Below are 25,053 nucleotides of genomic sequence, written 5' to 3'. Positions count from 1 at the left end.
GAGAATGCTGTCGATTCTGAGTAGAATGAGCCCAAGAATGTCTAAATTTGAAAGAATCAGATTTTCAATATTTATTTTAGAAATCGCCCAGTTGCGACTCAACGTGTCGAGTGAATAAGGTCACCGTCACACGAAGTATGTGCGCATTGCAGACGTAACCCGCAAGCAAAGTGCGCGTGGTCTATCCGCCTCACGGCCCGACGAGCGACAGGTTTTGAACGCGAAATAAGGACAAAAGGGCTATACTTCCAGATACTTAACCATTGATTCAGGGGTCCCTCAAGGCTCTCATTGAGGACCGCTTTTATTTATCATATACGTAAACGACATGGGTTCATCGTTTTCTAGTTCAAGACATCTAGTTTATGCAGACGATACAAAAATTTTCAAAATCATAAAAACAAAGAACGACTGCCTGGACATGCAACGCGATCTTGATAGCTTTGCCGCATATTGCGGTTATAACCAATTGCTTCTGAACCCTGATAAATGCAACTGTATTACTTTCACTCATAAACAAAGTCCCCTTCTTTTCAATTATAGTTTTTCAGGAAAGATCATAAATAGAATCACCAAGGTCCGAGATCTTGGTATTATTTTGGATTCTAAGCTTAACTTCATTTCACACATAGACCACATCTCCGAGAGGGCCTACAAGAAATTGGGCCTGATACTTAGACTATCTCAACCATTTAAAGATCCAAACACCCTAAAAGTATTATACTCCTCTTACGTTCGCAGCATTTTAGAGTTCGGTAGCGTCGTCTGGACCCCTCAATATACCGTTCACATAAAAAGAATTGAAAGAATCCAAAAAAAGCTGTTAAAGTCGCTCAATTTCCGCCACGGTCTGAATATGTCAGAGAATAGCACACACCGTCGTAGTCTAGGGCCACTAGATACACGACGTGTTTATATAGACCAAATGTTTCTGTATAAACTCTTAAATGGCCTTACTGATTCTTCCACTCTTCTTGAAAAAATTGTCTTTAAATTGCCTCGTATTCCCACGCGCCACCCCCAAACATTCCATATCGATTTTTGTAGATCTAATTTCGCCAAAAATACTTTTTTTAGACGAGCCTGTCATGATTACAATGTTAATTTCATAAATCTAGATATCTTCTCATTGTCTTTCAGTAAATATAGTAGTGGTCTGCGGAGCTTACTTTTTCCATAGCAGTCTTTGCTTTAAAAAGAAAAAAAAAAAATTGTAATTGTTCTATAGTCTTATGTAACGTATGTATGTTTGTAAGCATGTTTGATACTTAGGTACTTTATTAGTTGTGTATCCAATTGTTACTTCTGTGTATCTTCCTATTTATAGGCAGTGCCGAACAAGCCCTGTTTCTACTTGTTATCAATATCAGTATGTTATAATTAATGGAACTATAGGTCTTATTGTATATCTGCAAGTTTAAACTTATCTGTATGTGACTGTTTGTTTCCTAAATAAATTAAAAAAAAAAAAAAAAAAAATCGCATACGATAATGTCAAGCGTTTTTAGGATCCTATGCTCGTATGTAAGTCTCATTCGTTATGTTTACAGCGAGACATTCCATGGTCAAAATGAATAAAAAATGTATACAATGAGTTATTATAATATATTTTTGTTTACCTGCTCCCGCCGAAATCAGTGTGGTAAGGCGAGGCGTAATCCATCGGGCTTTGCAACTGCTGCCGCTGCTGCGAGTACGGCGTACCGGACATGGAGTTCACGTATGATACGGATGATTCTTGAGATTCCTGGACATATGGAGTCAAATTAATACTTTAGTAAATAATTACCACTTCATACAATTTTATATGCCTATGCAATGAGCCTTTTATAACCCATTTTTGATGATCAGGAATAATGATATTGCACGATTTCTTAGTCAAATCATAAAAGGCAGATCCGAATATGTAGTTGTTAGGCTACTTCATTTGTTTGGTTTTACAGTTAGAAAGACAGGTAGGGAAAAGAACTTAATTCAGAGCAAAAGTCGATAAACTTTTCAGTAAAAAGTAAACAAAATAGAAAATCATAAGTTTTACTAATTTGAAAAAGTCACTAATGTTGATCTGGGCCATATTTATATCTTGTAAGAATTCGCTTTGCCAACATGCGTAATAATTAATAGTTAAAACTAACTCACCTGTGAATCGTCGGTCAGCACGCCCTTGAATATCTCATCGACATCGTTGCTGTCCATATCAGGGAGAGTGTCTCGCACCATGGCGTCCAGATTGACGCCCAATAGCGACAGATCATCTTTTGGCGATATCGTCGACGCTTGGGACGATCCGCCCGTTTCTGTGGGAAATTTAACTGCTGTAAATAGTGGCTGACTAGTCAGCGTGTAAGCGAAAAAGTGGCGTAAAATAGTAATAATTATACTGAAATTCTAGAGGTATAACACATCCTGCTGCAGCATTCTCTGTTGTTCTCCTGGGTCACTCCTAAAACTATGGTTGAATGATATTAAAATTCGCGAAACATGTTCCAGGCTGACCGGATAACAACAAAAAATTATTGATTCAATCCAAATAACATGAGCCAGTAACCCTAGTTAAACCAGAAGGCATCATCTTCTGGTTTTGCGAGACGATGAATAACCGGCCTTCTTTTGTGATATGTTAATTTTGACTTGTGTACTAAACTATGTGTATAAAATTGTCTATTGGTTTCACAGTGCTTTGGAATACTGTTATGCTGTGAAATGTAATGAATTAAAAAATAAAATAACTAGAAATCTAAAAGAATCCCATTACTTACCGCTGTTGCTGTGCATAGTTTCAGTCTTAGTACTGTGCACAGTGGGTATCTCTGAGGGCACAGATGGCTCGCTCTCGGCGGGTTGTGGGCCTAAAATCGCGTTTTTCAGTGCCGTGGAGTCCTCGGTATGCTTCACGCCGTCCTCCGTGACTTCAGTCTTAATTTTGACGTTATCGGGGTCCTCTTTCTCCACTTTGGGCTTTAGGGTGTTTAGGAATTCTACTTCCTCCTGTAAATGTGATCAAGTGTTAATGGATTTCAGTTTTGAGTACTCTAATTTCTGTAAACAAATGTATTCAATCCGAATCCATGGATCATGGAAGACCGTATAGAACACCTAGAAAACGTATAAAAGTGATTCTAGGTTCTAAGGAATGAACTATTTTTCGGCGAGATTAAACACATTGGGGATAGAATCCAACTTAAGGAGGGCGCAGCTGTAAAGAATTGGAGAATGATAATATTGGAGCTTTAGTTAATCACTGCTCTGTCTGTGGCTATTTGTTAGGCTTATTTCTATTCTCTCTACTCCAAATTTTACGTTGTATACGTGTTTCACCCAACTTGTTAGATCTAATTCGTCAGGACTGGCGGGCCGCGAGTCTCCTATAGAGATGTGTTCAGTAGTTCAGCAGGTACTCACGGAGTTGAGAGTGATGATGTAGGAGCTGTCGTTCTCGTTGAAGGTGGTAAGCGCCGCGAGCACGTCCTCGTCGTCGCTGTCGGAGTTATCGGGCTCTAATCGGAAGTCGCGCAGCTCGCGGTAGCCCTCGGGCGTCCCGGGGCGCGCCGGGCCGCCGGCGCCGGGGCTGGACGACGGGTTGCCTGCGAACAATATTTAGGGATTACTTGTGACCGTATTACATTCAACAATGCTAAAGAAGGTTATACCAAAGTATTTTTCTCAAAAATGGACGGCAAAGTCGACGTTGCCGGTTAAAAAGTAGGTCGCAAAGTGCGTAGTTTATGGTCAGTCAAAAAATTAAAAAGTTAAAAACATTGCAGTCTCGATTTCGGGACTGCAATGTTGCATACAAATTCCATTATTTGTCGAGCTCCAAACTTTTTAAAAGTTGAAGTGGCCATATCAAATGAAGGCGTAGGTCCATTAAACAGCCAAACAGATGATCAGTCCATCAATCAATTTTGGTGTTTGACGATCCTTTTGTGAATTCTTATTATTAAGTTTGACATATCTATAATAATTCAATGTTTTTAAGAATAATAATAACTGCATCAATAAATTGCTCTGATATTTAGATTAAGGTAATATTTAAAACTTGACAATTTAAAAGTGCTTGTTGCTAGGCCTATTTGAATAAAGAATATATTGAATTGAATACTTATTATTACAATGTTGGTACCACGACTATTTCGGTGTCTCAAATAGGTTGGCGTATTTTCAGCAAAAAAATACACTTCTATTTTTAATTAAAAAAATAAAAAGGCGGCAAAGCAAATCTTTTTACTTTTTTCTGTGAAAATATGTACATAATAACGTTGCTTCTGTAAAATATTTCTATCATATTTGTGTTTATTGCGCCATTTTTGAGAAAAGCACTATATATGACTCGGCTGGAAGGCTACTTGCTGGCTTCGGAATCAATTAAACGGACTCCCAAGGTCGTCCGTTTAAAACGAATCCTCAGCCAGCAAGTAGCTACTTCCGAGCCTCGACAATAATGTACTATTGCCACGCGAAAAAACTACCCATCGCTTTTAGCAGGCGTGAATCAATCATATGAGTAGCTTGTGTTTTGTTTGTTTTTTTTTCATAGGTGTCCGTCACTTTTAACCTTCTCGACGCCGTGTCGAATACAAAAGCTGTCACTCGGACGCCACGCCACCGAAGTGTCAAAACTGAAATTGAACTTTATGCGAACGCACGTAGGTCTATGTTGCTCTGTTGTCTGTGACGGATTAATCTGTCTTTGACGTTGGACCTACGCTGCCGATATATCCGTCATTGGCGTCCAAAAGGTTAAATCAATTAGACGCGTGCTTAATCATTAGGACAAAGTTCTATCATATTCTGGGCCTATTATTGCCAAAGATAAATCTAGGCCATAGACAAATCCACCACCAAGTGGAGTAAAGTTATTTCTGGGAGCTTTTGACAAATGCATACTATTCAACGAAACATATTTTTTAGAATATAATATAAATAGCACCAGAAATAAGTTACCTGTAGAACTGACAGCCGGCTTGGCAGGTTCTAACAGTTCTTTCCCGAAAAACGCCTCCTGCATGTAAGACGGGAACTGTTCCATGAGTTTGGAGCGCGGTTTGCGACGCGGCTTGCGCTTGTTGCCCGGCGATTCTGTCGTAAAACACATATATGGTTATGTTATCCTAGTATTTACTACTAATACAATTACAGATGTAATGCATAATTATTTTCCATCATATTTTCTCAGAAACGTTCGTATTTGTCATGCTACTTCAGTCAACCTCAGTACTTTTTGTTCCGAGACTGACTGAAATAGCAAGTCACGTTCGTACGTTTCCGTGAAGATACGATGGAAAATAATTATGTACTACATCTGTACTCGTATTTACTGCTATAAGATTTGCATGAACAGGTGCCTAGGTTGTTGACCCGAGGACTATTACGGGCCTAAGGCTTAGCCTTAGGGCCACCAAACACGTCTTTTGAGCGTCTAGTCAGCGCTTTGGAAAGCAGTTTTTTTTCTAAACGGATTCCTACTTGATCGCTGAATAATCGCTGTTTGCAACAGTAAACAAACACCTGCATCTACAAGTAAATTAGTAACAGTTACCTCCAGACGCCTGCGTCCCATCACCATCCTTCTCATCATCGGCCTGCGCCTTAGTGTTCTGTCTCTGTCGCACCACGAACCCGCCAATACCGAGCTTGTTCAGGTTTCTCTGTCTCTTTCTCCGCAGCACGGTCAGGCCGGATTCCGTCGTGTAAACGGTGAAGCCTTCGGGCGGGGGGCCTTCGTTTACAACGTTCCAGAGTATGCCCTCTTTGAGGTTCGCGTTTGATATACCTGTGGACAATGTGTTGGTGAAATTGCGTTGCAAATAATTATTGTTGTATGTAAACTTTAAACCACTTTAATTTTTTTTTGTATTGATACAAAGGAAGGTAGATAGATTGCTACATAGTCTAAGTTGTGTCATGCCAGAAAATTATGCAAAATGAAACCCTGATCCATTGTGGAAATAGTGACATTAAAAAACCTAATTCAGAAACATCATCTAATATTTGTAAAGAATGATGCCATGAGAGTAACATCAGAAACAAACATTTTAATTAAAAACTTGCACCATTTTTTAAAATTTCAACAAAAAAAAGTTACATTAAAAAGTAAACCCTACGCTAAGCAATTTAAGGTTGAATTTGATATAAAAAACATACCAGGTTCCTCTTTAACTTCGGCCGTGCTGTCTGGCTTGGAGTCGTCTGGCATCTCGACGTCTGCGTTCTGAACCACTGTTTCAATAGATGCCATTATTTCTACACCAATCCACAATGCCAGCGTGGACACACAAAAATGCAGGTTAGATGTTTTATAGTAAGATCTATCTAATGATATCTATGGCAAAGAGTTATTGATTGTATAAATAATATATGCAAAGTCTAAAGGCGTCCGCTAGCTGGCGCGGGTGCACGGAGCGGGCGCACGCACGCGGGTGCTATTGTAAGCAAAGATACAGTCTAAGGAAAAAACGTGCCTCGAAAATCAAGAAAATTTGATTCTCGTTCAGAGGGCGCTACTAGCTTTGGCCTACTGTCGTATAGATGGCGTTGACGGGTTTCGTTTGTTATTTAACAATTTTAACGCATATCAGTGAAAGAACATGGGTCAAAATCATAAAAATAATTAATGCAAATAAAAAAAATCATTTATCCATATTTAAATACATTTTATCGTATTTTTATAAATATTTATTTTTAGTTTTAAAGTGTGTCGACAGATGGCAGTGAATTTACTGGGGTTACAAAATTTACTATGACAGTACCACTCTAGTATAAGTTACTCTATGTTGTAAGTAAAATTCGTCGCACACGTCTGCGCCAGTCAGCGTTGCTTATACTGTTTTTCGTTTGCTCACTAGCGCCACTGCTAAATAACTGTATTTAAATTTAACGATAGATATTTTAAAAAGAGGGCAGCGAGCGCTACGTACTGTATTTTGTACTTAAATACCTTTTGAATACATTATAATAGTTTTTACGTAGCTGGATTGGTCAACGTATGCGTCCAAAGTTAAAACGACCGTTTTTGTTTTGAGTTCATAGATACTAGTTTGATGTATTCAAAAGGTACTTAAATACAAAATACAGCACGTAGCGGGGCCCCCTTTTTTGTTAAATTTAAATAATCACAATTATTAAACAGTGGCGCTAGTGAGCACGTTGATGAGCTCTTAACCCGCTCACCCGCTACGTGGAACCGCGCCAGTTAGCGGACGCCCTAAGAAAAATCGTGCTTCCGAGTTTGACAGCTAAAGAAGATGGCGCTGTACCGCGACATAAGTTTTGTGATAAAGATAACTTAATTGTCGACTTTGTCGAACGTCCTTTATAGGGCTAGTTACCGCATTTTGTTCAGAGCCGTCCCTTTATAAGGGGTGTCAGGAAATTATGCAAAATTAAACCCTATCTAACTTTGAAATAAAGTTAAAAATCAAGTGAGAAATATATTCCCTCTTCCTTATAAAGGCTTAAGCTTAACTGATCTGCTAAATTCTAACCACGAATTTGTCTTAAGACCACGGATCTAATACAAAATATAATCAATTAATCTTTGCCTAAAGATTTGGGCTTAAAGGTCTAAACGCACAAACAGCAGTAAAGGTGTGGCTTCGGTAGGTGCGGAAGTAATATTATTTAGCGCTTATCTGTATTATTCCAATTTATCTGATGAAAATCGCATAGCCTCCTAAGGCCCAGCCAATCAAGGAAAAAATCCATTTGTTGGTGAAATTTGAATCTACAGTGTAAGAAACCAAGTTGATTTTGCTTTGTTTGAAAATGGGGTTGGCCGGTCGAAGTATTTAGCAGATGGCGCCAGCATAGCTTGCCCTGTCAATCCCTAGAATTGTGCCAAAATTGCACTGTCTGTGTTTTTGCACTTTTATATAGAAATAATTTCTCCTTATTAAGTCCCATTTCACGCACCAGTGTTTCATCTTATGATATAGGAGACAAACGAGCAGACGGGCATTTGTACTTTATAGATATGATGTAATAATGGGTAGGGGCGGGGCCATTTGTGGCTTGAACCAGTCTTATGACCAAATGATGGTATTCAATTTTAATAGTGTTCCAAGACAAGGAGCTTCATCTAGAGCGACTGACTGACGCATAGTGATAATATTCAAGCAGTGCAGCTTGCCGAACAAACGTAACATGGGTTCGTCGGGCTGCGGGAAGCTCCAAAGCCACAAACTCACCATGGTCCTTCTCGGTGGTCTCGTTCTTGAAGCGCCTCTTCCGCCTGGTGTGCGTGATGCCCATCTCGGCCTCGAGCTGCTTCATGTGGTGCGCGCCGCGCTGGCTGAGGCACACGTCGTCCACGTAGTACTCGCCGCTCAGCCCCAGCGCGGCCGCGGTGGGGGGCGGCGCGCGCGCGGCGGGGGGCGCCTCGATGGCCTTGGCCAGGTGCGGCGGGGCCGTGTCGCGCCCGCGGCACACCACGCACTTGTAGCTGGGAACGAACATTACGATATATGACAGACTCATCCCACGTGGGACGGCGACGGCGACGGCGACCCGACACAGCTGCAGCACCGGAAACGCGGGACCGGCCGCCCTTACTCCAACTCTAGTCTCGAAAGGTTGTATATACAGGGTGGCTAAAAAATAAGTGCATTCCCGTTGCCAGGGAGGTTTTGGGACTATACTGAGCAACTTTTACTATGGGACCGACCACGAAATCGCGAAAAAAAAGTGGGCGGTGGCCACTGTGGTTTGGCGGATTATGGGAAGCTGGAAATGTAACTTGTTTACTAGGAGGGTAATTAGTCATTTCATTTAAAACAGCCTGTTTGTCAGTAAAAAAGGCGCGGAATTCAAATTTTCCATGGAGCGAAAACCCTTCGTGCCTACATTTTTTAAATTTGCCGCTATTTTCTACTGACGGAAATTGCTTGACAGAGTATATGTCTGAAGAGGATAATTGAATGATACTCCATTAGCCGGGTCCACACTACTCCACACAGACGGAGCTAGCATACTCGCTGTGTGGACCCGGCTATTTAGGGCCAGCCGGTTGCACCAACCCCGATTGACAGAATGAATGAGGTCAACGAGGTCACTCGACAATGAAACTTTCCATACAATAAAATTTTACAAACTGTTAAAGGTGACAGGCGGTTTGGTGCAACCGACCCTTTCCGTGACTCAGATGGAGATAGCACAATGACATTGGCGCTTCAACAACTAGCAGGAAGAATCACAACATGAGAAATCGTGAATCGTGACAATCAAAATAAAGCGCTGAAGAAAAGCAATACAATACAATATTATGCTAGTTAAAGGGGGGGACGGCGCGTACGCAGTCCCCACTACCAAAAATAACGCATCCGAGTTATCCACATTAGGGATAATCGCAAGGGTCAACCCAACCGCAGTGTGCAATGGAAGAGTCTCGCCCTGGGGGAACCGCCTTCTTGATCACGGTATCCCCTATGCCAGGTAAGTATGAGTTCACTACAGTACGGAGCGAGGGTCGTCATTCGTGGAAAAATCTTAACACCGCGATGTACGATTCGGACGCGGAGAGAACAGCAACATCTAGCGGCAAATGTTGGAACTAACCGTCTCCCGGACTCACCGTCCTGTACAGAAGGACGGTGATGGGTGTGATATCTTATTATATCCACCGCAAGTTATGTAAACATAACTAAGATTTATAAAAATATATATTACTTACTTACAGAGTTAGTGTTCACCAAATCGATAACAAGATGGAGCGACGACCTAGCGAAGGTCGCGGGAATTCGGTGGACGGGAGCGGCACAAGATCGGTCGGAGTGGCGAGCCTTGGGGGAGGCCTATGTGCAGCAATGGACGTCTATCGGCTGACATGATGATGATGATGAAATCGATAACAAAACTATCCATGGTAAAGGCAAACTTAATGGTTGTCCTCGGTGTCTTCACGGCAATGAGAATGACTTCGCAACAACAAACATTTTAGAGTTTTGAATGATTCACGGTTAGTTTCACTAGACTTATATTGACCGGGATATAGACCGTGATTACCTTTTGTATTATTTGTGAGCTCCCGATATTTCGACGCAGTTACATGCATCATCACCCGTGAACATGATGCATGTAACTGCGTCGAAATATCGGGAGCTCACAAATAATACAAAAGGTAATCACGGTCTATATCCCGGTCAATATAAGTCTAACAAACATTTTATTCCATTTCATTTGTTTAGTTTCACTTTGTTTGTTGGGTTTTGTTCAGGCCCCTCATATTTACCGATTGTAAAGTGCGGATACGATGGTAGCCATTTTATCGCTATGTGTAGCATGCGTCACTCTCATACTTCTACTTGATAGAAAGTGGTCGTAGTTGCAATGATTAAGCCACTTGAACAATGTGTTATTGTTATCTAAAATTTCTGTAGAATTTCACTTACCCAGCTCTGCAACAAGTTTCGGCATCCGCCTCACTCCTTATCGAGTCGCAGCACGCGTGCAACCATCGCATGCACTTTTCGCACTGGATAATTAGTTCACCGTCCGAATACGGCTCCGAACATACGCAGCACATTACTAGCGACGCGCACGGCCCGCATTCTAGTAGGCAAAAGATAAAATATTAATGATAAAACTAGTTAGTTAGTTAGTTTTACTGGGCATTTTCCGCAAGTCGACATCCAATGTGCCTATTTGCGTGAATACGAGGTAGGCCTATTCTTAATGATAAAACTAATAGTTTATAAAATAGAAGACAAATCTTGTCCAAAACATCTTATATAGAATCATTGGAACCCGAAAGCGATTGATCTATATGGTAAGACTAATGTAATAAATTTACGACCGTCTAATGTCCAAATTTAGTTCCGCGAAGGCACCCGTGGCTCAATCGGAGATATAGAAAAAAGACCTGTATCCTTATTAAGAGTTTGACACTGACATATTCGCTAGCGACTCGACTGCGTAAACTAACACAATTAGTTATGACGTTCTCGATAACGTTCTCTGTTTACTATGGGGAATATTCTCGTGCTAGAACATTCCTCATACAAAACGAAAATTCTACTCACAATGCATCTTCCTCGTACTGACATCGGTGCGAGTATCACTGCGTTCGAGTTGACGAAGTCGCTAGTGAAAGGACGCTTAAAACTCATGGTACCGCTTGTTGTATAGTTTGTATTTACCTGTGTAATTCTCACACCAAGCCGTGGTCTCTCTGGTCCCGCAAGTGAGACACCTCCTACATCTCTCGCACCGCCAGGCGCCCCTCGGCACCTCCGCCAACTGCGGCCTCGCACAATACGTGTGCCACGCCGTGTCGCAGTCGTCGCACAGCACGAGGAGGCCGTCGTCGCCGCGGTTGCCGCAGCCCTCGCACACGGTGCAGTCGATGCAGCGCCAGCCCATTGTTACTATTACTTGAGATACCTGCCAAAACGGATAGCAGTGTTAGTACCAGTTGCACCATCCGCACTTGAAAGACTGATCAACGTCACCCGGCGCGCCGCGGCGGTTCACAATGAAACTTTCCATACAATACAATTTAGCGAACTCTTTAACGATGACAAACAGTTGGTGCAACCGACCCTTAGTAAGGTCTGGCAAGACCAGTAGCCAAGCTTTAGCCGCGTGATCACGCTTACGCACAAATTAGCGGCTAATCTAGTAAGTATCCTACGGAAATTAACCCTACGAGTGAATACTACGACGCTGTGATAACAAAACGACGACAGAATTTAAATAATTCCACATAAATAAACCTGCTTTGTCTGGCAAGAGATTGCCTAAAGGGCCTAACATGAAGGAATTTTGCTGTTACCCCATTGAATTGCCAAGGAGATCTGTTGGACCAGGTACTTCGCAACCCCTATCTCTCAGTCGCCGACCTAATTCCCACACAAACTCCTTAGCCTTCTTCTTTTTATTGTTTTGTCAGGTATATTTTTTTAATATAACAGTTTTGTAAGAAGTTGTAACTAGTTGATGTGAAATATATAAAACCTACCTTAATATTAACACAATAAGGATGAGAAGTCTGCCCGCACTGCGAGCAGGCGATAAGGCACCCTTCGGAGTCTGTGCCCACGGCACCGCACATAACGCACAAGTCTTGTGTCAGCACGAACTTGTCTTTGCTCGAACACAGCACTAGCTTATTTTCTACACCTGGAACAAATGCATCGTATCGTACATAAGAGTGGTATTCCATCTGTCCAATATCTTTGTCCAATGTCATTGCGTCTCACTCTCTCATTAAGCAAAATGTGATACAAAATACACATCAATGTGTATAATTCTATTTATCCAATTGGACAAAGAAATTAAAAAGAATAGAAATATTTGAAAAGGAATCCTAAGCAAAACAGTGACCTAAAAATGTTATACGGATCATGATCACTCGAAAACTAATGATCGACGCAAGAGAACTCCAAATTCGCTACCGTTGTACAGCGAGCTGCAAAATTGGATGGACGCATTATGAATGGAATAATTTTTTTTTTTTTTTTTTTTTTATGGAATAAATTCATTTGGCCATGTACTTTTGCGGGCCGGACATTCTATTCCGAAATGCGGTCGACAGTGATAATCGTGGATGGACAAACGCGAATCGAAAAGAAAAAAATAAGTATCAGAGATGCGTACGTCAGGTGATCTCCTTACACCCACACACACATCGTGACATTATTTGAGTTTTGACGGGTGTTTTTGTGTAAACGATTGTCATATTGGCTATAGCCTCTTGAGTCATTATTTAGCTTTCCGTACTCCGTTCGAAATCCATTTCAATCTCTCTCGCAACCAGCCTAGAGCTATTAAATGCCAATCTTACCCGGATCATCCTCCGTGGTCTTATTGTCGGGGGCCTGTGGCCTCTGAAGCCCCAGCCCGGGCACCCCGAACACGCCCCGCATCTTGGGTTTGGTGCCCCTCTTCCGACCGAAGTCTAGCACCGATCTCGCTCTCTTCTGGAAGCCCAGTTTGGCGGGGTGCATCCCGCCTTTGAATTTGTAGCCGCCCATCTTCTTTTTTGCGACTTTGGAGGAGACAGTGTACGGCTTGCCTTTGCCGAGGCCGACGTCCGGCTGAAAGCAATTACAGGTTAGTGCATGGAACTATTATAAAATACGAGGTGATTTTGTTACATCTAACCATCTATAGTAAAACCGGCCAAGTGCGAGTCGGACTCGCTCATCGAGGGTTCCGTACTTTTTAGTATTTGTTGTTATAGCGGCAACAGAAATACATCATCTGTAAAAATTTCAACTATCTAGCTATCACGGTTTATGAGATAATAATGCCTGGTGACAGACAGACGGCCAGACGGACAGACGGACAGCAGTCTTAGTAATAGGGTCCCGTTTTTACCGTTTGGGTACGGAACCCTAATAAGAGGTTAATATGTAGGTAATATTGAACAAACATTTAAGACCCACTTGCACCATTCCACTATTAACCCGGGGTCAATCGATTAAACCTGGAGTTACCATGGTTACCAGTACAATTTGACACTGGGTTAACGGTTAACCCTGGGTTAGGGGGATGGTGCAAGTAGCACTTAGAGTATACAGACATTACTTACAAGATATTAATTACAAAAATTACTACTAAGAAAAATAAAGACCTATGTTTAACAATGATTTATGATCAATAAATATAAATACAAAGCTAACTAAAATACCAATTTATTATTTAATGAACCTTTGTTTCGAATGTATAAATAGGACAATAACAATTATGTTCATCAAAATCCAACTAGATACCTTAGCTTCAATAGCGAGAGGATCCTGTTCCTGTTGTGAATTCTCGTCACCAAACGAAGAGTCTTGGGACGTAGAAGCCGTGTTGTCGTCCTCGAACGCTGAAACAATCATCACAACAACGTAAGTACATTACAAATTTAATATATTCAACCCTTTGAAGGCGAACCCTATCTCGAGGCGCGCCATCATGAACCTTGTCGGATTGCAAGAAGGTTGAATTTGATATTAGGCTGTATCCGCGCGCGTCAGTTGACGTCTTTGGCTTTAGATTGTTGCGTAAACTATCCTTCCCCGGGACTCAAACTATCTCTATGACAAATTTCAACTAAATCGGTACAGCGGTTTAAGCGTGAAGAGGTAACACACAGACAGACAGGCAGACTTTCGCATTTATAATATTAGTATGGATAGTAATAGTAATATATAGTATATAAAGTATGGGTGGCAAAATGTGCCGCTGTCGCGTCGTCGAAATTATAAACAAGCCTAATAGAGCTATAATATACTTACAGCCGAGTTTGGAGCCAGCAATCTGCATTTGTGTCTTGCAGATGGGACAGTTGTATTCGTATTGCGGGTTTTGCTCCTTCTTCAGCCGGTACTGCGGCGGCTCGGCCTCCGGGTCACACATGCCGTGGACGTATCTACAATCAAATACATAGTCTTAGGTTAGGTGTTGTTACTTGACAAAATATATAAGCTGGGTGATTATTGGAATAAAAACCGGCCAAGAGCTAGTCGGACTAGCGCACGAAGGGTTCCGTACCATCACGCAAAAAAACGGCAAAAAAATCACGTTTATTGTATGGGAGCCCCACTTATTTTTTTTAGTATTTGTTGTTATAGCGGCAACAGAAATACATACATCATGTGTAAATTTCAACTGTCTAGCTATCACGGGGTTCATGAAATACAGGCAGGTAACAGACAGACGGACAGCGGAGTCTTAGTAATAGGGTCCCGTTTTAACCCTTTGGGTACGGAACCCTAAAAAGACTAAAGAAGTTCTGCAGACTATTAACAATTGACATAATGAAGGTGAAAGCTCGCAGTGCCATTTCGAAGGAGTTGGTATTTCCGTACCCTTTAATTCAAGTGTTTCCACCGTCGTAATTTATGGGGCTCCAGTGCCAGACAAGATGATTGCCCAAAGGTTGGCATAATGACAATGAGGGTGGTCCTTATTTCGTCGAAGTTATATTTTTCTGCGGGGCACCCGCTTAATGTAAAATCTACCACTATAAAAACCAATGTAATTTTTTTCAGAGTTTTTTAATACATTTTAGTAGTCGCTACCGCACCTTGAATATTTGGACCCTCCATACACGATGTTTTTTTTTACATTTTTCATTGTGGAACGACGAATCAAAGTACATTAATGTCCAATTTAAGTTATAATAACATTGCAATTTTTTTTAATAGTTTTTAATAGTTGAGTCGCACACGGTGTAGTGCGCGTGCCAGCGGGACGACGGGCCCGCGCCGGGCAGCACTGTAAGAGTAAGATGGACGTACCTCTTGCACGTTATACACCGGATCATATCTCGGTAAGCAGCGGCGCGGTAAGCGCGGCGGCACAGCGGGCAGCAGCTGCCCTTGTTGCGTTGCTGGTAGCACGAGTCGCACACGGTGTAGTGCGCGTGCCAGCGGGACGACGGGCCCGCGCCGGGCAGCACTGTAAGAGTAAGATGGACGTACCTCTTGCACGTTATACACCGGATCATATCTCGGTAAGCAGCGGCGCGGTAAGCGCGGCGGCACAGCGGGCAGCAGCTGCCCTTGTTGCGTTGCTGGTAGCACGAGTCGCACACGGTGTAGTGCGCGTGCCAGCGGGACGACGGGCCCGCGCCGGGCAGCACTGTAAGAGTAAGATGGACGTACCTCTTGCACGTTATACACCGGATCATATCTCGGTAAGCAGCGGCGCGGTAAGCGCGGCGGCACAGCGGGCAGCAGCTGCCCTTGTTGCGTTGCTGGTAGCACGAGTCGCACACGGTGTAGTGCGCGTGCCAGCGGGACGACGGGCCCGCGCCGGGCAGCACTGTAAGAGTAAGATGGACGTACCTCTTGCACGTTATACACCGGATCATATCTCGGTAAGCAGCGGCGCGGTAAGCGCGGCGGCACAGCGGGCAGCAGCTGCCCTTGTTGCGTTGCTGGTAGCACGAGTCGCACACGGTGTAGTGCGCGTGCCAGCGGGACGACGGGCCCGCGCCGGGCAGCACTGTAAGAGTAAGATGGACGTACCTCTTGCACGTTATACACCGGATCATATCTCGGTAAGCAGCGGCGCGGTAAGCGCGGCGGCACAGCGGGCAGCAGCTGCCCTTGTTGCGTTGCTGGTAGCACGAGTCGCACACGGTGTAGTGCGCGTGCCAGCGGGACGACGGGCCCGCGCCGGGCAGCACTGTAAGAGTAAGATGGACGTACCTCTTGCACGTTATACACCGGATCATATCTCGGTAAGCAGCGGCGCGGTAAGCGCGGCGGCACAGCGGGCAGCAGCTGCCCTTGTTGCGTTGCTGGTAGCACGAGTCGCACACGGTGTAGTGCGCGTGCCAGCGGGACGACGGGCCCGCGCCGGGCAGCACTGTAAGAGTAAGATGGACGTACCTCTTGCACGTTATACACCGGATCATATCTCGGTAAGCAGCGGCGCGGTAAGCGCGGCGGCACAGCGGGCAGCAGCTGCCCTTGTTGCGTTGCTGGTAGCACGAGTCGCACACGGTGTAGTGCGCGTGCCAGCGGGACGACGGGCCCGCGCCGGGCAGCACTGTAAGAGTAAGATGGACGTACCTCTTGCACGTTATACACCGGATCATATCTCGGTAAGCAGCGGCGCGGTAAGCGCGGCGGCACAGCGGGCAGCAGCTGCCCTTGTTGCGTTGCTGGTAGCACGAGTCGCACACGGTGTAGTGCGCGTGCCAGCGGGACGACGGGCCCGCGCCGGGCAGCACTGTAAGAGTAAGATGGACGTACCTCTTGCACGTTATACACCGGATCATATCTCGGTAAGCAGCGGCGCGGTAAGCGCGGCGGCACAGCGGGCAGCAGCTGCCCTTGTTGCGTTGCTGGTAGCACGAGTCGCACACGGTGTAGTGCGCGTGCCAGCGGGACGACGGGCCCGCGCCGGGCAGCACTGTAAGAGTAAGATGGACGTACCTCTTACACGTTATACACCGGATCATATCTCGGTAAGCAGCGGCGCGGTAAGCGCGGCGGCACAGCGGGCAGCAGCTGCCCTTGTTGCGTTGCTGGTAGCACGAGTCGCACACGGTGTAGTGCGCGTGCCAGCGGGACGACGGGCCCGCGCCGGGCAGCACTGTAAGAGTAAGATGGACGTACCTCTTGCACGTTATACACCGGATCATATCTCGGTAAGCAGCGGCGCGGTAAGCGCGGCGGCACAGCGGGCAGCAGCTGCCCTTGTTGCGTTGCTGGTAGCACGAGTCGCACACGGTGTAGTGCGCGTGCCAGCGGGACGACGGGCCCGCGCCGGGCAGCACTGTAAGAGTAAGATGGACGTACCTCTTGCACGTTATACACCGGATCATATCTCGGTAAGCAGCGGCGCGGTAAGCGCGGCGGCACAGCGGGCAGCAGCTGCCCTTGTTGCGTTGCTGGTAGCACGAGTCGCACACGGTGTAGTGCGCGTGCCAGCGGGACGACGGGCCCGCGCCGGGCAGCACTGTAAGAGTAAGATGGACGTACCTCTTGCACGTTATACACCGGATCATATCTCGGTAAGCAGCGGCGCGGTAAGCGCGGCGGCACAGCGGGCAGCAGCTGCCCTTGTTGCGTTGCTGGTAGCACGAGTCGCACACGGTGTAGTGCGCGTGCCAGCGGGACGACGGGCCCGCGCCGGGCAGCACTGTAAGAGTAAGATGGACGTACCTCTTGCACGTTATACACCGGATCATATCTCGGTAAGCAGCGGCGCGGTAAGCGCGGCGGCACAGCGGGCAGCAGCTGCCCTTGTTGCGTTGCTGGTAGCACGAGTCGCACACGGTGTAGTGCGCGTGCCAGCGGGACGACGGGCCCGCGCCGGGCAGCACTGTAAGAGTAAGATGGACGTACCTCTTGCACGTTATACACCGGATCATATCTCGGTAAGCAGCGGCGCGGTAAGCGCGGCGGCACAGCGGGCAGCAGCTGCCCTTGTTGCGTTGCTGGTAGCACGAGTCGCACACGGTGTAGTGCGCGTGCCAGCGGGACGACGGGCCCGCGCCGGGCAGCACTGTAAGAGTAAGATGGACGTACCTCTTGCACGTTATACACCGGATCATATCTCGGTAAGCAGCGGCGCGGTAAGCGCGGCGGCACAGCGGGCAGCAGCTGCCCTTGTTGCGTTGCTGGTAGCACGAGTCGCACACGGTGTAGTGCGCGTGCCAGCGGGACGACGGGCCCGCGCCGGGGGACCGGGCGCCGCAGTCCGAGCAGATGCGACAGCACTGTAACAGGGTATGGGGTTATAGTGGTGACGATATTTATTTGTACATTTATAAAAGTCTAACAAATCTAACGATATAAACGTACGTGCGGCATCAGCCGATCCTAAAATTCCTTGCATAGTTTATACCCGTATACTAATTCACTATTAGAAGATCAAAATATGAAATTATATTTATTTCCAGGCATACATCACATTCAATTGTTCGCTAATTCGGCGATTACATTTGGACTTTGGTTTGACTAAGCTATGCTGAACAAACGAAAGAAAGAAAGGACCCTTTAATTCCATTTAACGTCCCCTAATTATCCTGATGACCTACGTAGTAATGAGATCGAAACAGAATGAATCATTTCATTAAAAAATATAAAAAATAAAGCCGATATTGGTTGACTTTAGAATAAAACATGATGCATGGTTTGATATACTAAACAATTGAACACATACCATGCACTTCCACCCGTATTTAGGCACGGTCGCCATGCGAAGCCGCAGGCACATGGCGTGGTACATCTTGTCGCAGTGCTCGCACGTTACCGCGCGGGAGTCTGAACCGACTCTTCCCTCCGCAACCTTAGCTCGACCAACTCAGTTGATAGTGGACACTCACCATACACTTCCACCCGTATTTAGGCACGGTCGCCATGCGAGGCCGCAGGCACATGGCGTGGTACATCTTGTCGCAGTGCTCGCACGTTACCGCGCGGGAGTCTGAACCGTCTCTTCCCTCCGCAACCTTAGCTCGACCAACTCAGTTGATAGTGGACACTCACCATACACTTCCACCCGTATTTAGGCACGGTCGCCATGCGAGGCCGCAGGCACATGGCGTGGTACATCTTGTCGCAGTGCTCGCACGTTACCGCGCGGGAGTCTGAACCGGCTCTTCCCTCCGCAACCTTAGCTCGACCAACTCAGTTGATAGTGGACACTCACCATACACTTCCACCCGTATTTAGGCACGGTCGCCATGCGAGGCCGCAGGCACATGGCGTGGTACATCTTGTCGCAGTGCTCGCACGTTACCGCGCGAGAGTCTGAAGCGGGCACGCCCGTCGCGCTTTCTCCGCGGCAGACTTGGCACACTCGGCATGATCGGCACGACCAACCCGCTCGTACTCCTGCAAGACAAGTAGTTATACGTTTTTGCTCCTAGAATGTTTTGTATCTTTATGTTACTTGTACATTTTTTTAATACTGGTAATATTAAATCTTGGTAATATTAATTCCTGTATCAACTATAATTTTTATGTTAATGTCACAGCTGTTGGATCTCCAAATAAATAAAATAAAATAAATAAATAAGTAACATTTGAAATATATCCGGATGTTTGATTGGGCTCAAATAAGGTATTCTTTTGGAAGACCTGTGACATTGGAAAGACGACAATAAGCTGTGGCTGATCTGTAGGCCGAGCACATGATTGGAGCGACAGTATTTCGCCGCGAGATAGACTACCTGTCTTTTACTAACTGTATGAATTAAAAGAGTGACGGGTAGTCTATGTCGCGGCGAGATACTCTCGCGCCAATCATGTGCTAGCCCGGATGCTCTGGTAGATAAAACAATGCAACCTCATAAATTTGGGTTGTTGGAGTTGTCTCAATAGATGAATAATGAATGATACAAGTATAGTCGGCAATAAAAGCTTGCATCAAAAATTTATTACATTGGGAAAGAGGATGTAATAATAATCGAAATACCTGGCAACTGTGCGAGACCCACGCAAGTCCCGTGATAATGCGCGCCGCAAGTGACGCATGTCATGAGGTTGAATATATCGCCGATGGCTCGGCACGTCCGGCAGTCGATGTCAGCTGTACCTGTTGAAGAACACCGCTGTTAAACACAGGTTACATTGCAAATCTAGCCTGCATGGATAGCATGGTCGCATTTTTATCGCCCGTGGTATCATGCGTTACTTTCGGACTTACACACTTGCTCAAAAGTGACAGACGATAAAGAAGCGATCTTAGCCCTACTGGACTATGTTGTCTTGGTCGCTCTTGCATGGTTGTGTAGTTGTGTACCATGAAAAACATTGTCTCCCTATCTGACACTATTTGCATAGTCTATAATGTCCATCGATTGTTAAGTCTAAAAGAAATACAAGCAAGTTGTACCTTTATATTTCTAATATAAATATAAATCTGAAGTAGTAGGAAATGTTATTAACTGGTTAATGAGTGTAAACACTTACAAATAAGTGCCACTTGATACAAGTGGTCCTTGCAAAACGAAGATTTGGTCTGGAAGTCCATGAAACCTCCGGAAGCGAGAACACAGGGCAGATGAAAGTATTTACTGCAACTCATCTGGAAAAAAATGTATACTGTAATATATTGCTTAATAGATAATTCGATATAACCACCTAAAAACATTACCCCCCTTCTGACGCAGTCGGGTAAAAACTAAACATTACTTGAGGCCACGTTTGAACGGATCTATTTGAATCATTCCTTCTTCAAAATTGTAAATAGTTTTAACCCTTTGACGTAACACCTGATAATTCATTCATCCTCAAAGAAGTCATCTGATGCGCGCGGGTACAGCTCAAAATCAACCTTCGTGCATTCAGACAAGGCTCACGATGTCGAGGCGCACACGATATACGTGGCGATCAAAGGGTTAACAGTAAAAAGGGAAATGTACATTGTTTATGGAGCTGGTCCTTACCTTACAAGGAATGCTCGCACCATGTCTAGTGCAAAAGGCACATTTTCGCGTCAACGCGGTCGTTACAATACCCCGCACCCGGGACTCTTCTAGTTGTTCCTTATCCTCCTCTGCTGAGGCAACCACCTGATTACAAAAAAATCATATCTAAATTTCGTAGAAAAATAACAATACATATAGGAAAAAGCAGTACAACACAAGTAGTACAATACTAGACCAGTTGTTTAAAAGGGAGTCTTCTATGAGTTCTAAGTTACTTAGTTAAGTGTAAAGGTACTTGAACAAGAGTAAATTGTGACCTGATCATGAAATGGCGGGCTGAACTCAAGGCAGCAGCGGTGCACGTAGAAAGCTCCAGAGCTGACCACAGCAGGGAGCTCAACGGACTCCACATGTCCGATGATGGACAATTCGTCTATGTGTTCTAGGTTATGTAAAGGTGTTCTGCAAGGAAGTGAACAATTAGTAGACAGTCATAGGGGTTTTTTTTTCTTCTTAATGGACTCGAGCGCGGTGTTGCCCGTAGCCAACGTCCTAGATGATGAATATGTATATACAAAATATAATAAACTAACTACTGATGATATTCACAAAGTATTTACACTGCCTTGACCACTGTTACTACTAAAAATATTTAAAATTTGATAAAGGTGAAAAAAATACGCGCGCTCAGCTCGAAGTTTTCCAGCCGCAGGTTGGAAGATAGGCAGAGCTACAGTTTTGTTTTAGTGACTCCACCTCTGTCCATCTATTAACTCTGTGATAAGAACATAATGCATATTATATGACTGAACATAATATTACTATATATTACTATCATATACTATGTGTATAAGATTGTCTATTGGTTTCACAGTGCTTTGGGATTTGGAATACTGTTATGCTGTGAAGCCTGTGAAATGTAATAAATAAATAAAAATTATAAATAAAAATATGAAAATGAAAAAATAAAAATATTTAGTGGCTTTTTACAAGTAGTTTACAATATGGAATGGGATTTTCTTTTAACTTAGAGGATATAACCAAATGGAACAGCCATTAACAGGCGTTCCCCTCTGTCGAAAATAGGCGGCCAATGGTCATAATACACAATGTATGGACTGACGTTTATCTGACATGGCTATTTTTACGTTACGCATACATTTGACGTTCCCCTCCCCCGCAAAAATCAGCAGACGGCAGAAAAATTACAGACAAGGCGTCTCCGTTTGGTTGTATCCTCTAAGTCTTTAAAGTATATGCTTGTGACAGAAAAATATAGAAATAACCATTTGCAAGACAATTTTTTCTTTTCGTAATCTTGAATTTAAAGCAATTTTTTGTGCTTCATCATCCATCATAAAATGCGAAAGGTCACTAAAATTTGCATGCTTTTGAAAAAAAAAAATATCCTTATACAAAATTAAATCAACTTACTTGCACTTATTAAACGCTTTTTGCCTCCTACTCAGCGGCAGCGCCAAGGGATGTTGATTAGGGTCCACAAGCTCAGGGGGCGGGGAGGCCAGACCGGGGGGCACAGGGGTAGTCGGGGTACTAATTGGAGTAGGATTGGGAGTGGTCCCCCCACTAGGCACTGTTGGTGTGGTGCTGCCATCTCCTTCGCCGATATTGCAGAGGAATTGACGCATCTCGCCTTGGCCCAGCTGACTGCGCTCGGTCAAGTTGCAAAGAGCGCAAGCTTTGCCTGGCCTGAAAAGAATTTGGTTTTTAGCTTTCAAGTCTTTACTTTAGTTTGTAGTTTATAAAATCCTTGCCTTTTAAAAGATATTTCATTGCAACATGATTTTGATTAATGATGATTTTAATTATTGGTTGATCTGTGTAAAATTATCCTATAATATTTATTTTCTTTTTTTTTTACTTGTATGGAATGGGAGACCTGGGGCTTATAGGCCTCTGGGTGACTAGATGATAATCTTGCCCTAAATTTTATGAACATATAGGTTTTATAGGATTCCATATCTCAAAAGGAAAAAGGGATCACTTGTGTTGTGTGTCTGTCTGTCTATTACAGTAATTTGCTTCGAAATTACTAGACCGATTAGGTTGAGATTTGGTACACTCGTTTTTCTTTCACTTTTGGGTGGTAAACCAGAAAATAAGAGTTTTATAAACTATGTTGTGTGACATATTAATTGAAAGGGCTTGTTGTCTGAGGATCTCAATATCTTTTTTATAATTTTAAAATAAATACTTTTACAGATTATTAAAAAAAAAGGCAAAAATTGACCATTCCAATTTGATAAATACCTCACAACCTAGCATACTAAGATTTATGGCAAAATAAAGTTTACTATTTCAGGATCAATTAACTTTGCTCAAATTCATCTGAGTGTCCAATCCTCCTTACCATTTCTCAGGCATAAAAGGTGGTTCTTCAGGAGCAGGCATGGTGAAGTCGTCCTCATCCATCATGTCATCGAGGGCGTCATCTCGGCTGCCTCGGTGTCTTTTAGCCCCACGGACTGAGCCAGCACCACCACCTCGGTACCTGGTACATTGGAGAATTTATATTCCTTGCCTATATATGGGTTAGATAAAAAATTCCATTATTGCATTGGTATTATTTTAATAACAAAACTTCCATGAGACACAGACATAATAAATTACTAAAATGGGACTTAATCATATACTGTACATCACTGTACAAGTTTCCACACACATTCCCAAAGTTTCAAAAAGATGTGTATGCTCTTACACCTTAGACAATTAAGTCATGTTCACATATTTTTGAGCCATTTGTCTGGATCAATAGTTTTTGCCTTTGACTGTACACCCAGCGATCACTAAACGATCTGCGAGTCCAGTATAAAGATGCATTCAGGGTTCTGTTGCAGCTTCCACAACACTGTAGCGCGTCCGGAATGTTTGCGGATGCGAGCGTGGATGGTTTCTACTTGTATATACAATATTTATGTAATTATCCAATTTGTATTTGTCTCTCACAAAATTTGCTTAGTGAGAGAGTGAGACGCAATGCACGTTGAACCAAGATATTGGACAGGTGGAAACCAACCTTAGACTGATATTTGAATTCTGAAATTAATGAAAAAAAATGCAGTAATTTGCATGGTTAACCTTCTAACAATCTTGCCCTCTCTCGCCAGTTTGGCGCCTTCCTTCCTCGGCCTGCCGGGCCCGCGGCGGCCCGAGGTGAAGAAGGGCCGCGCATACGGCTGGTGGTGGAAGAACGCGGGCGCCGTCGCCGCACCCCCATGCGGAGATGCGGGCTCCTCGCCCCGCGGCGACGACGCGCAAGAGGTTGGCGTCGACGCCGGACCCGCGTAGAAGTCTAACAACCAACGACGTCATATTAAAAATTGATTTACTAGAGTTCACATATTATTATGATAGCATAAGTGGAAAAAAAACTGAAGTAAGAACGTTGAGAAACGATAAAAAGCGTTTCTAAGGCTATTAGGCTATAGGACTCACCAGAACTCTGGGGCGCTCCTTCTCCCTCATCCTCGGAACCTTCGTCCCCTAACAAATCAACATCCAAAACACCTTCATCCGGCACATCCATCTAAAAAACGTAATTAACCACTTAATTCACAATATAACACTTCAAATGCGCCTTCGACGGCTTCCAACATTATTTACAACTTGCTTCGATGTATCAACCACCGCCATAGTGAACGACTAGTGGATCGCGAAGTAAACTTCCGAACTTACCGCGAACTGTCGCGATGGACTGTTATTTAGTTACTGTTATGATAAAACGAACATATAGGGTGGAGAACGCATTTTCAATTATAATTTACATTAATTCAAATACATAATAACTCAAAAAATAGCAGTACGACTTTCGCAAGCTAGGTAGCGAGCGAACGAACGAAAGTAACGAAACGAACGAATGAAAAATATTAGGGAGGGAATGAATGAGCCAACGAAGTAAACGAATGAAAAGATGCGACGCCTCAGTTCAAAACGTTTATAAACAAAAGTTTTTCTTCTGAACTCAATATTTTTTTAAACATATTATTATCATTGTACAAAAAATAGTTTATTTAATATTTGTCTTAAAGAAATATTTTTTATTGTATTAAAATAATGATGTAAATTATAAAATATTTTCCACTAGTGTTGTCCCACTAAAACTCGATAGACTGCCTATTCATTCATTGAATCGATTAATATTTTATCGAATCTATCTATTTGAATTTGGTACTCGTAAAATTATATTTTATAATAATTTAAAGTACTTAGATTGG

The 25,053-nt window shown here is 43.8% G+C and overlaps 1 protein-coding gene and 1 non-coding gene across 2 annotated transcripts in view; both read right to left on the bottom strand.

Moving 5' to 3' along the window:
* The window catches only part of LOC134743503 (histone-lysine N-methyltransferase 2C-like), a 75,872-nt gene extending 51,218 nt beyond the window's left edge, over nt 1–24,654 (bottom strand). Inside the window, exons 1-25 of the mRNA XM_063676961.1 lie at nt 24,515–24,654; nt 24,275–24,365; nt 23,918–24,131; nt 23,190–23,330; nt 22,253–22,528; nt 21,136–21,280; nt 20,837–20,962; nt 20,361–20,475; nt 19,864–19,983; nt 19,096–19,280; nt 17,970–18,160; nt 14,220–14,353; nt 13,710–13,807; nt 12,779–13,031; nt 11,954–12,114; nt 11,133–11,376; nt 10,386–10,545; nt 8,187–8,440; nt 6,145–6,243; nt 5,540–5,773; nt 4,945–5,079; nt 3,403–3,584; nt 2,760–2,988; nt 2,140–2,297; nt 1,620–1,747 (exon numbers count right to left, since the gene is read on the bottom strand). Coding sequence (XP_063533031.1) covers nt 1,620–1,747; nt 2,140–2,297; nt 2,760–2,988; nt 3,403–3,584; nt 4,945–5,079; nt 5,540–5,773; nt 6,145–6,243; nt 8,187–8,440; nt 10,386–10,545; nt 11,133–11,376; nt 11,954–12,114; nt 12,779–13,031; nt 13,710–13,807; nt 14,220–14,353; nt 17,970–18,160; nt 19,096–19,280; nt 19,864–19,983; nt 20,361–20,475; nt 20,837–20,962; nt 21,136–21,280; nt 22,253–22,528; nt 23,190–23,330; nt 23,918–24,131; nt 24,275–24,365 — 4,073 coding nt within the window. The 5' untranslated portion in view covers nt 24,515–24,654. The remainder of the gene's footprint in view (nt 1–1,619; nt 1,748–2,139; nt 2,298–2,759; nt 2,989–3,402; nt 3,585–4,944; nt 5,080–5,539; nt 5,774–6,144; nt 6,244–8,186; nt 8,441–10,385; nt 10,546–11,132; nt 11,377–11,953; nt 12,115–12,778; nt 13,032–13,709; nt 13,808–14,219; nt 14,354–17,969; nt 18,161–19,095; nt 19,281–19,863; nt 19,984–20,360; nt 20,476–20,836; nt 20,963–21,135; nt 21,281–22,252; nt 22,529–23,189; nt 23,331–23,917; nt 24,132–24,274; nt 24,366–24,514) is intronic.
* Nucleotides 9,274–9,437, bottom strand: LOC134743815 (U1 spliceosomal RNA). The gene has a single exon (XR_010128045.1). It is a non-coding gene; the product is annotated as a U1 spliceosomal RNA (small nuclear RNA).
* Nucleotides 24,655–25,053: the final 399 nt, after the last annotated feature.

This window comes from Cydia strobilella, chromosome 8 (assembly GCF_947568885.1).
Source record: "Cydia strobilella chromosome 8, ilCydStro3.1, whole genome shotgun sequence".
NCBI lineage: Eukaryota > Metazoa > Arthropoda > Insecta > Lepidoptera > Tortricidae > Cydia > Cydia strobilella.
Note: the sequence above shows the minus strand (reverse complement) of the source record. Positions and strands in the feature narration are given on the sequence as shown.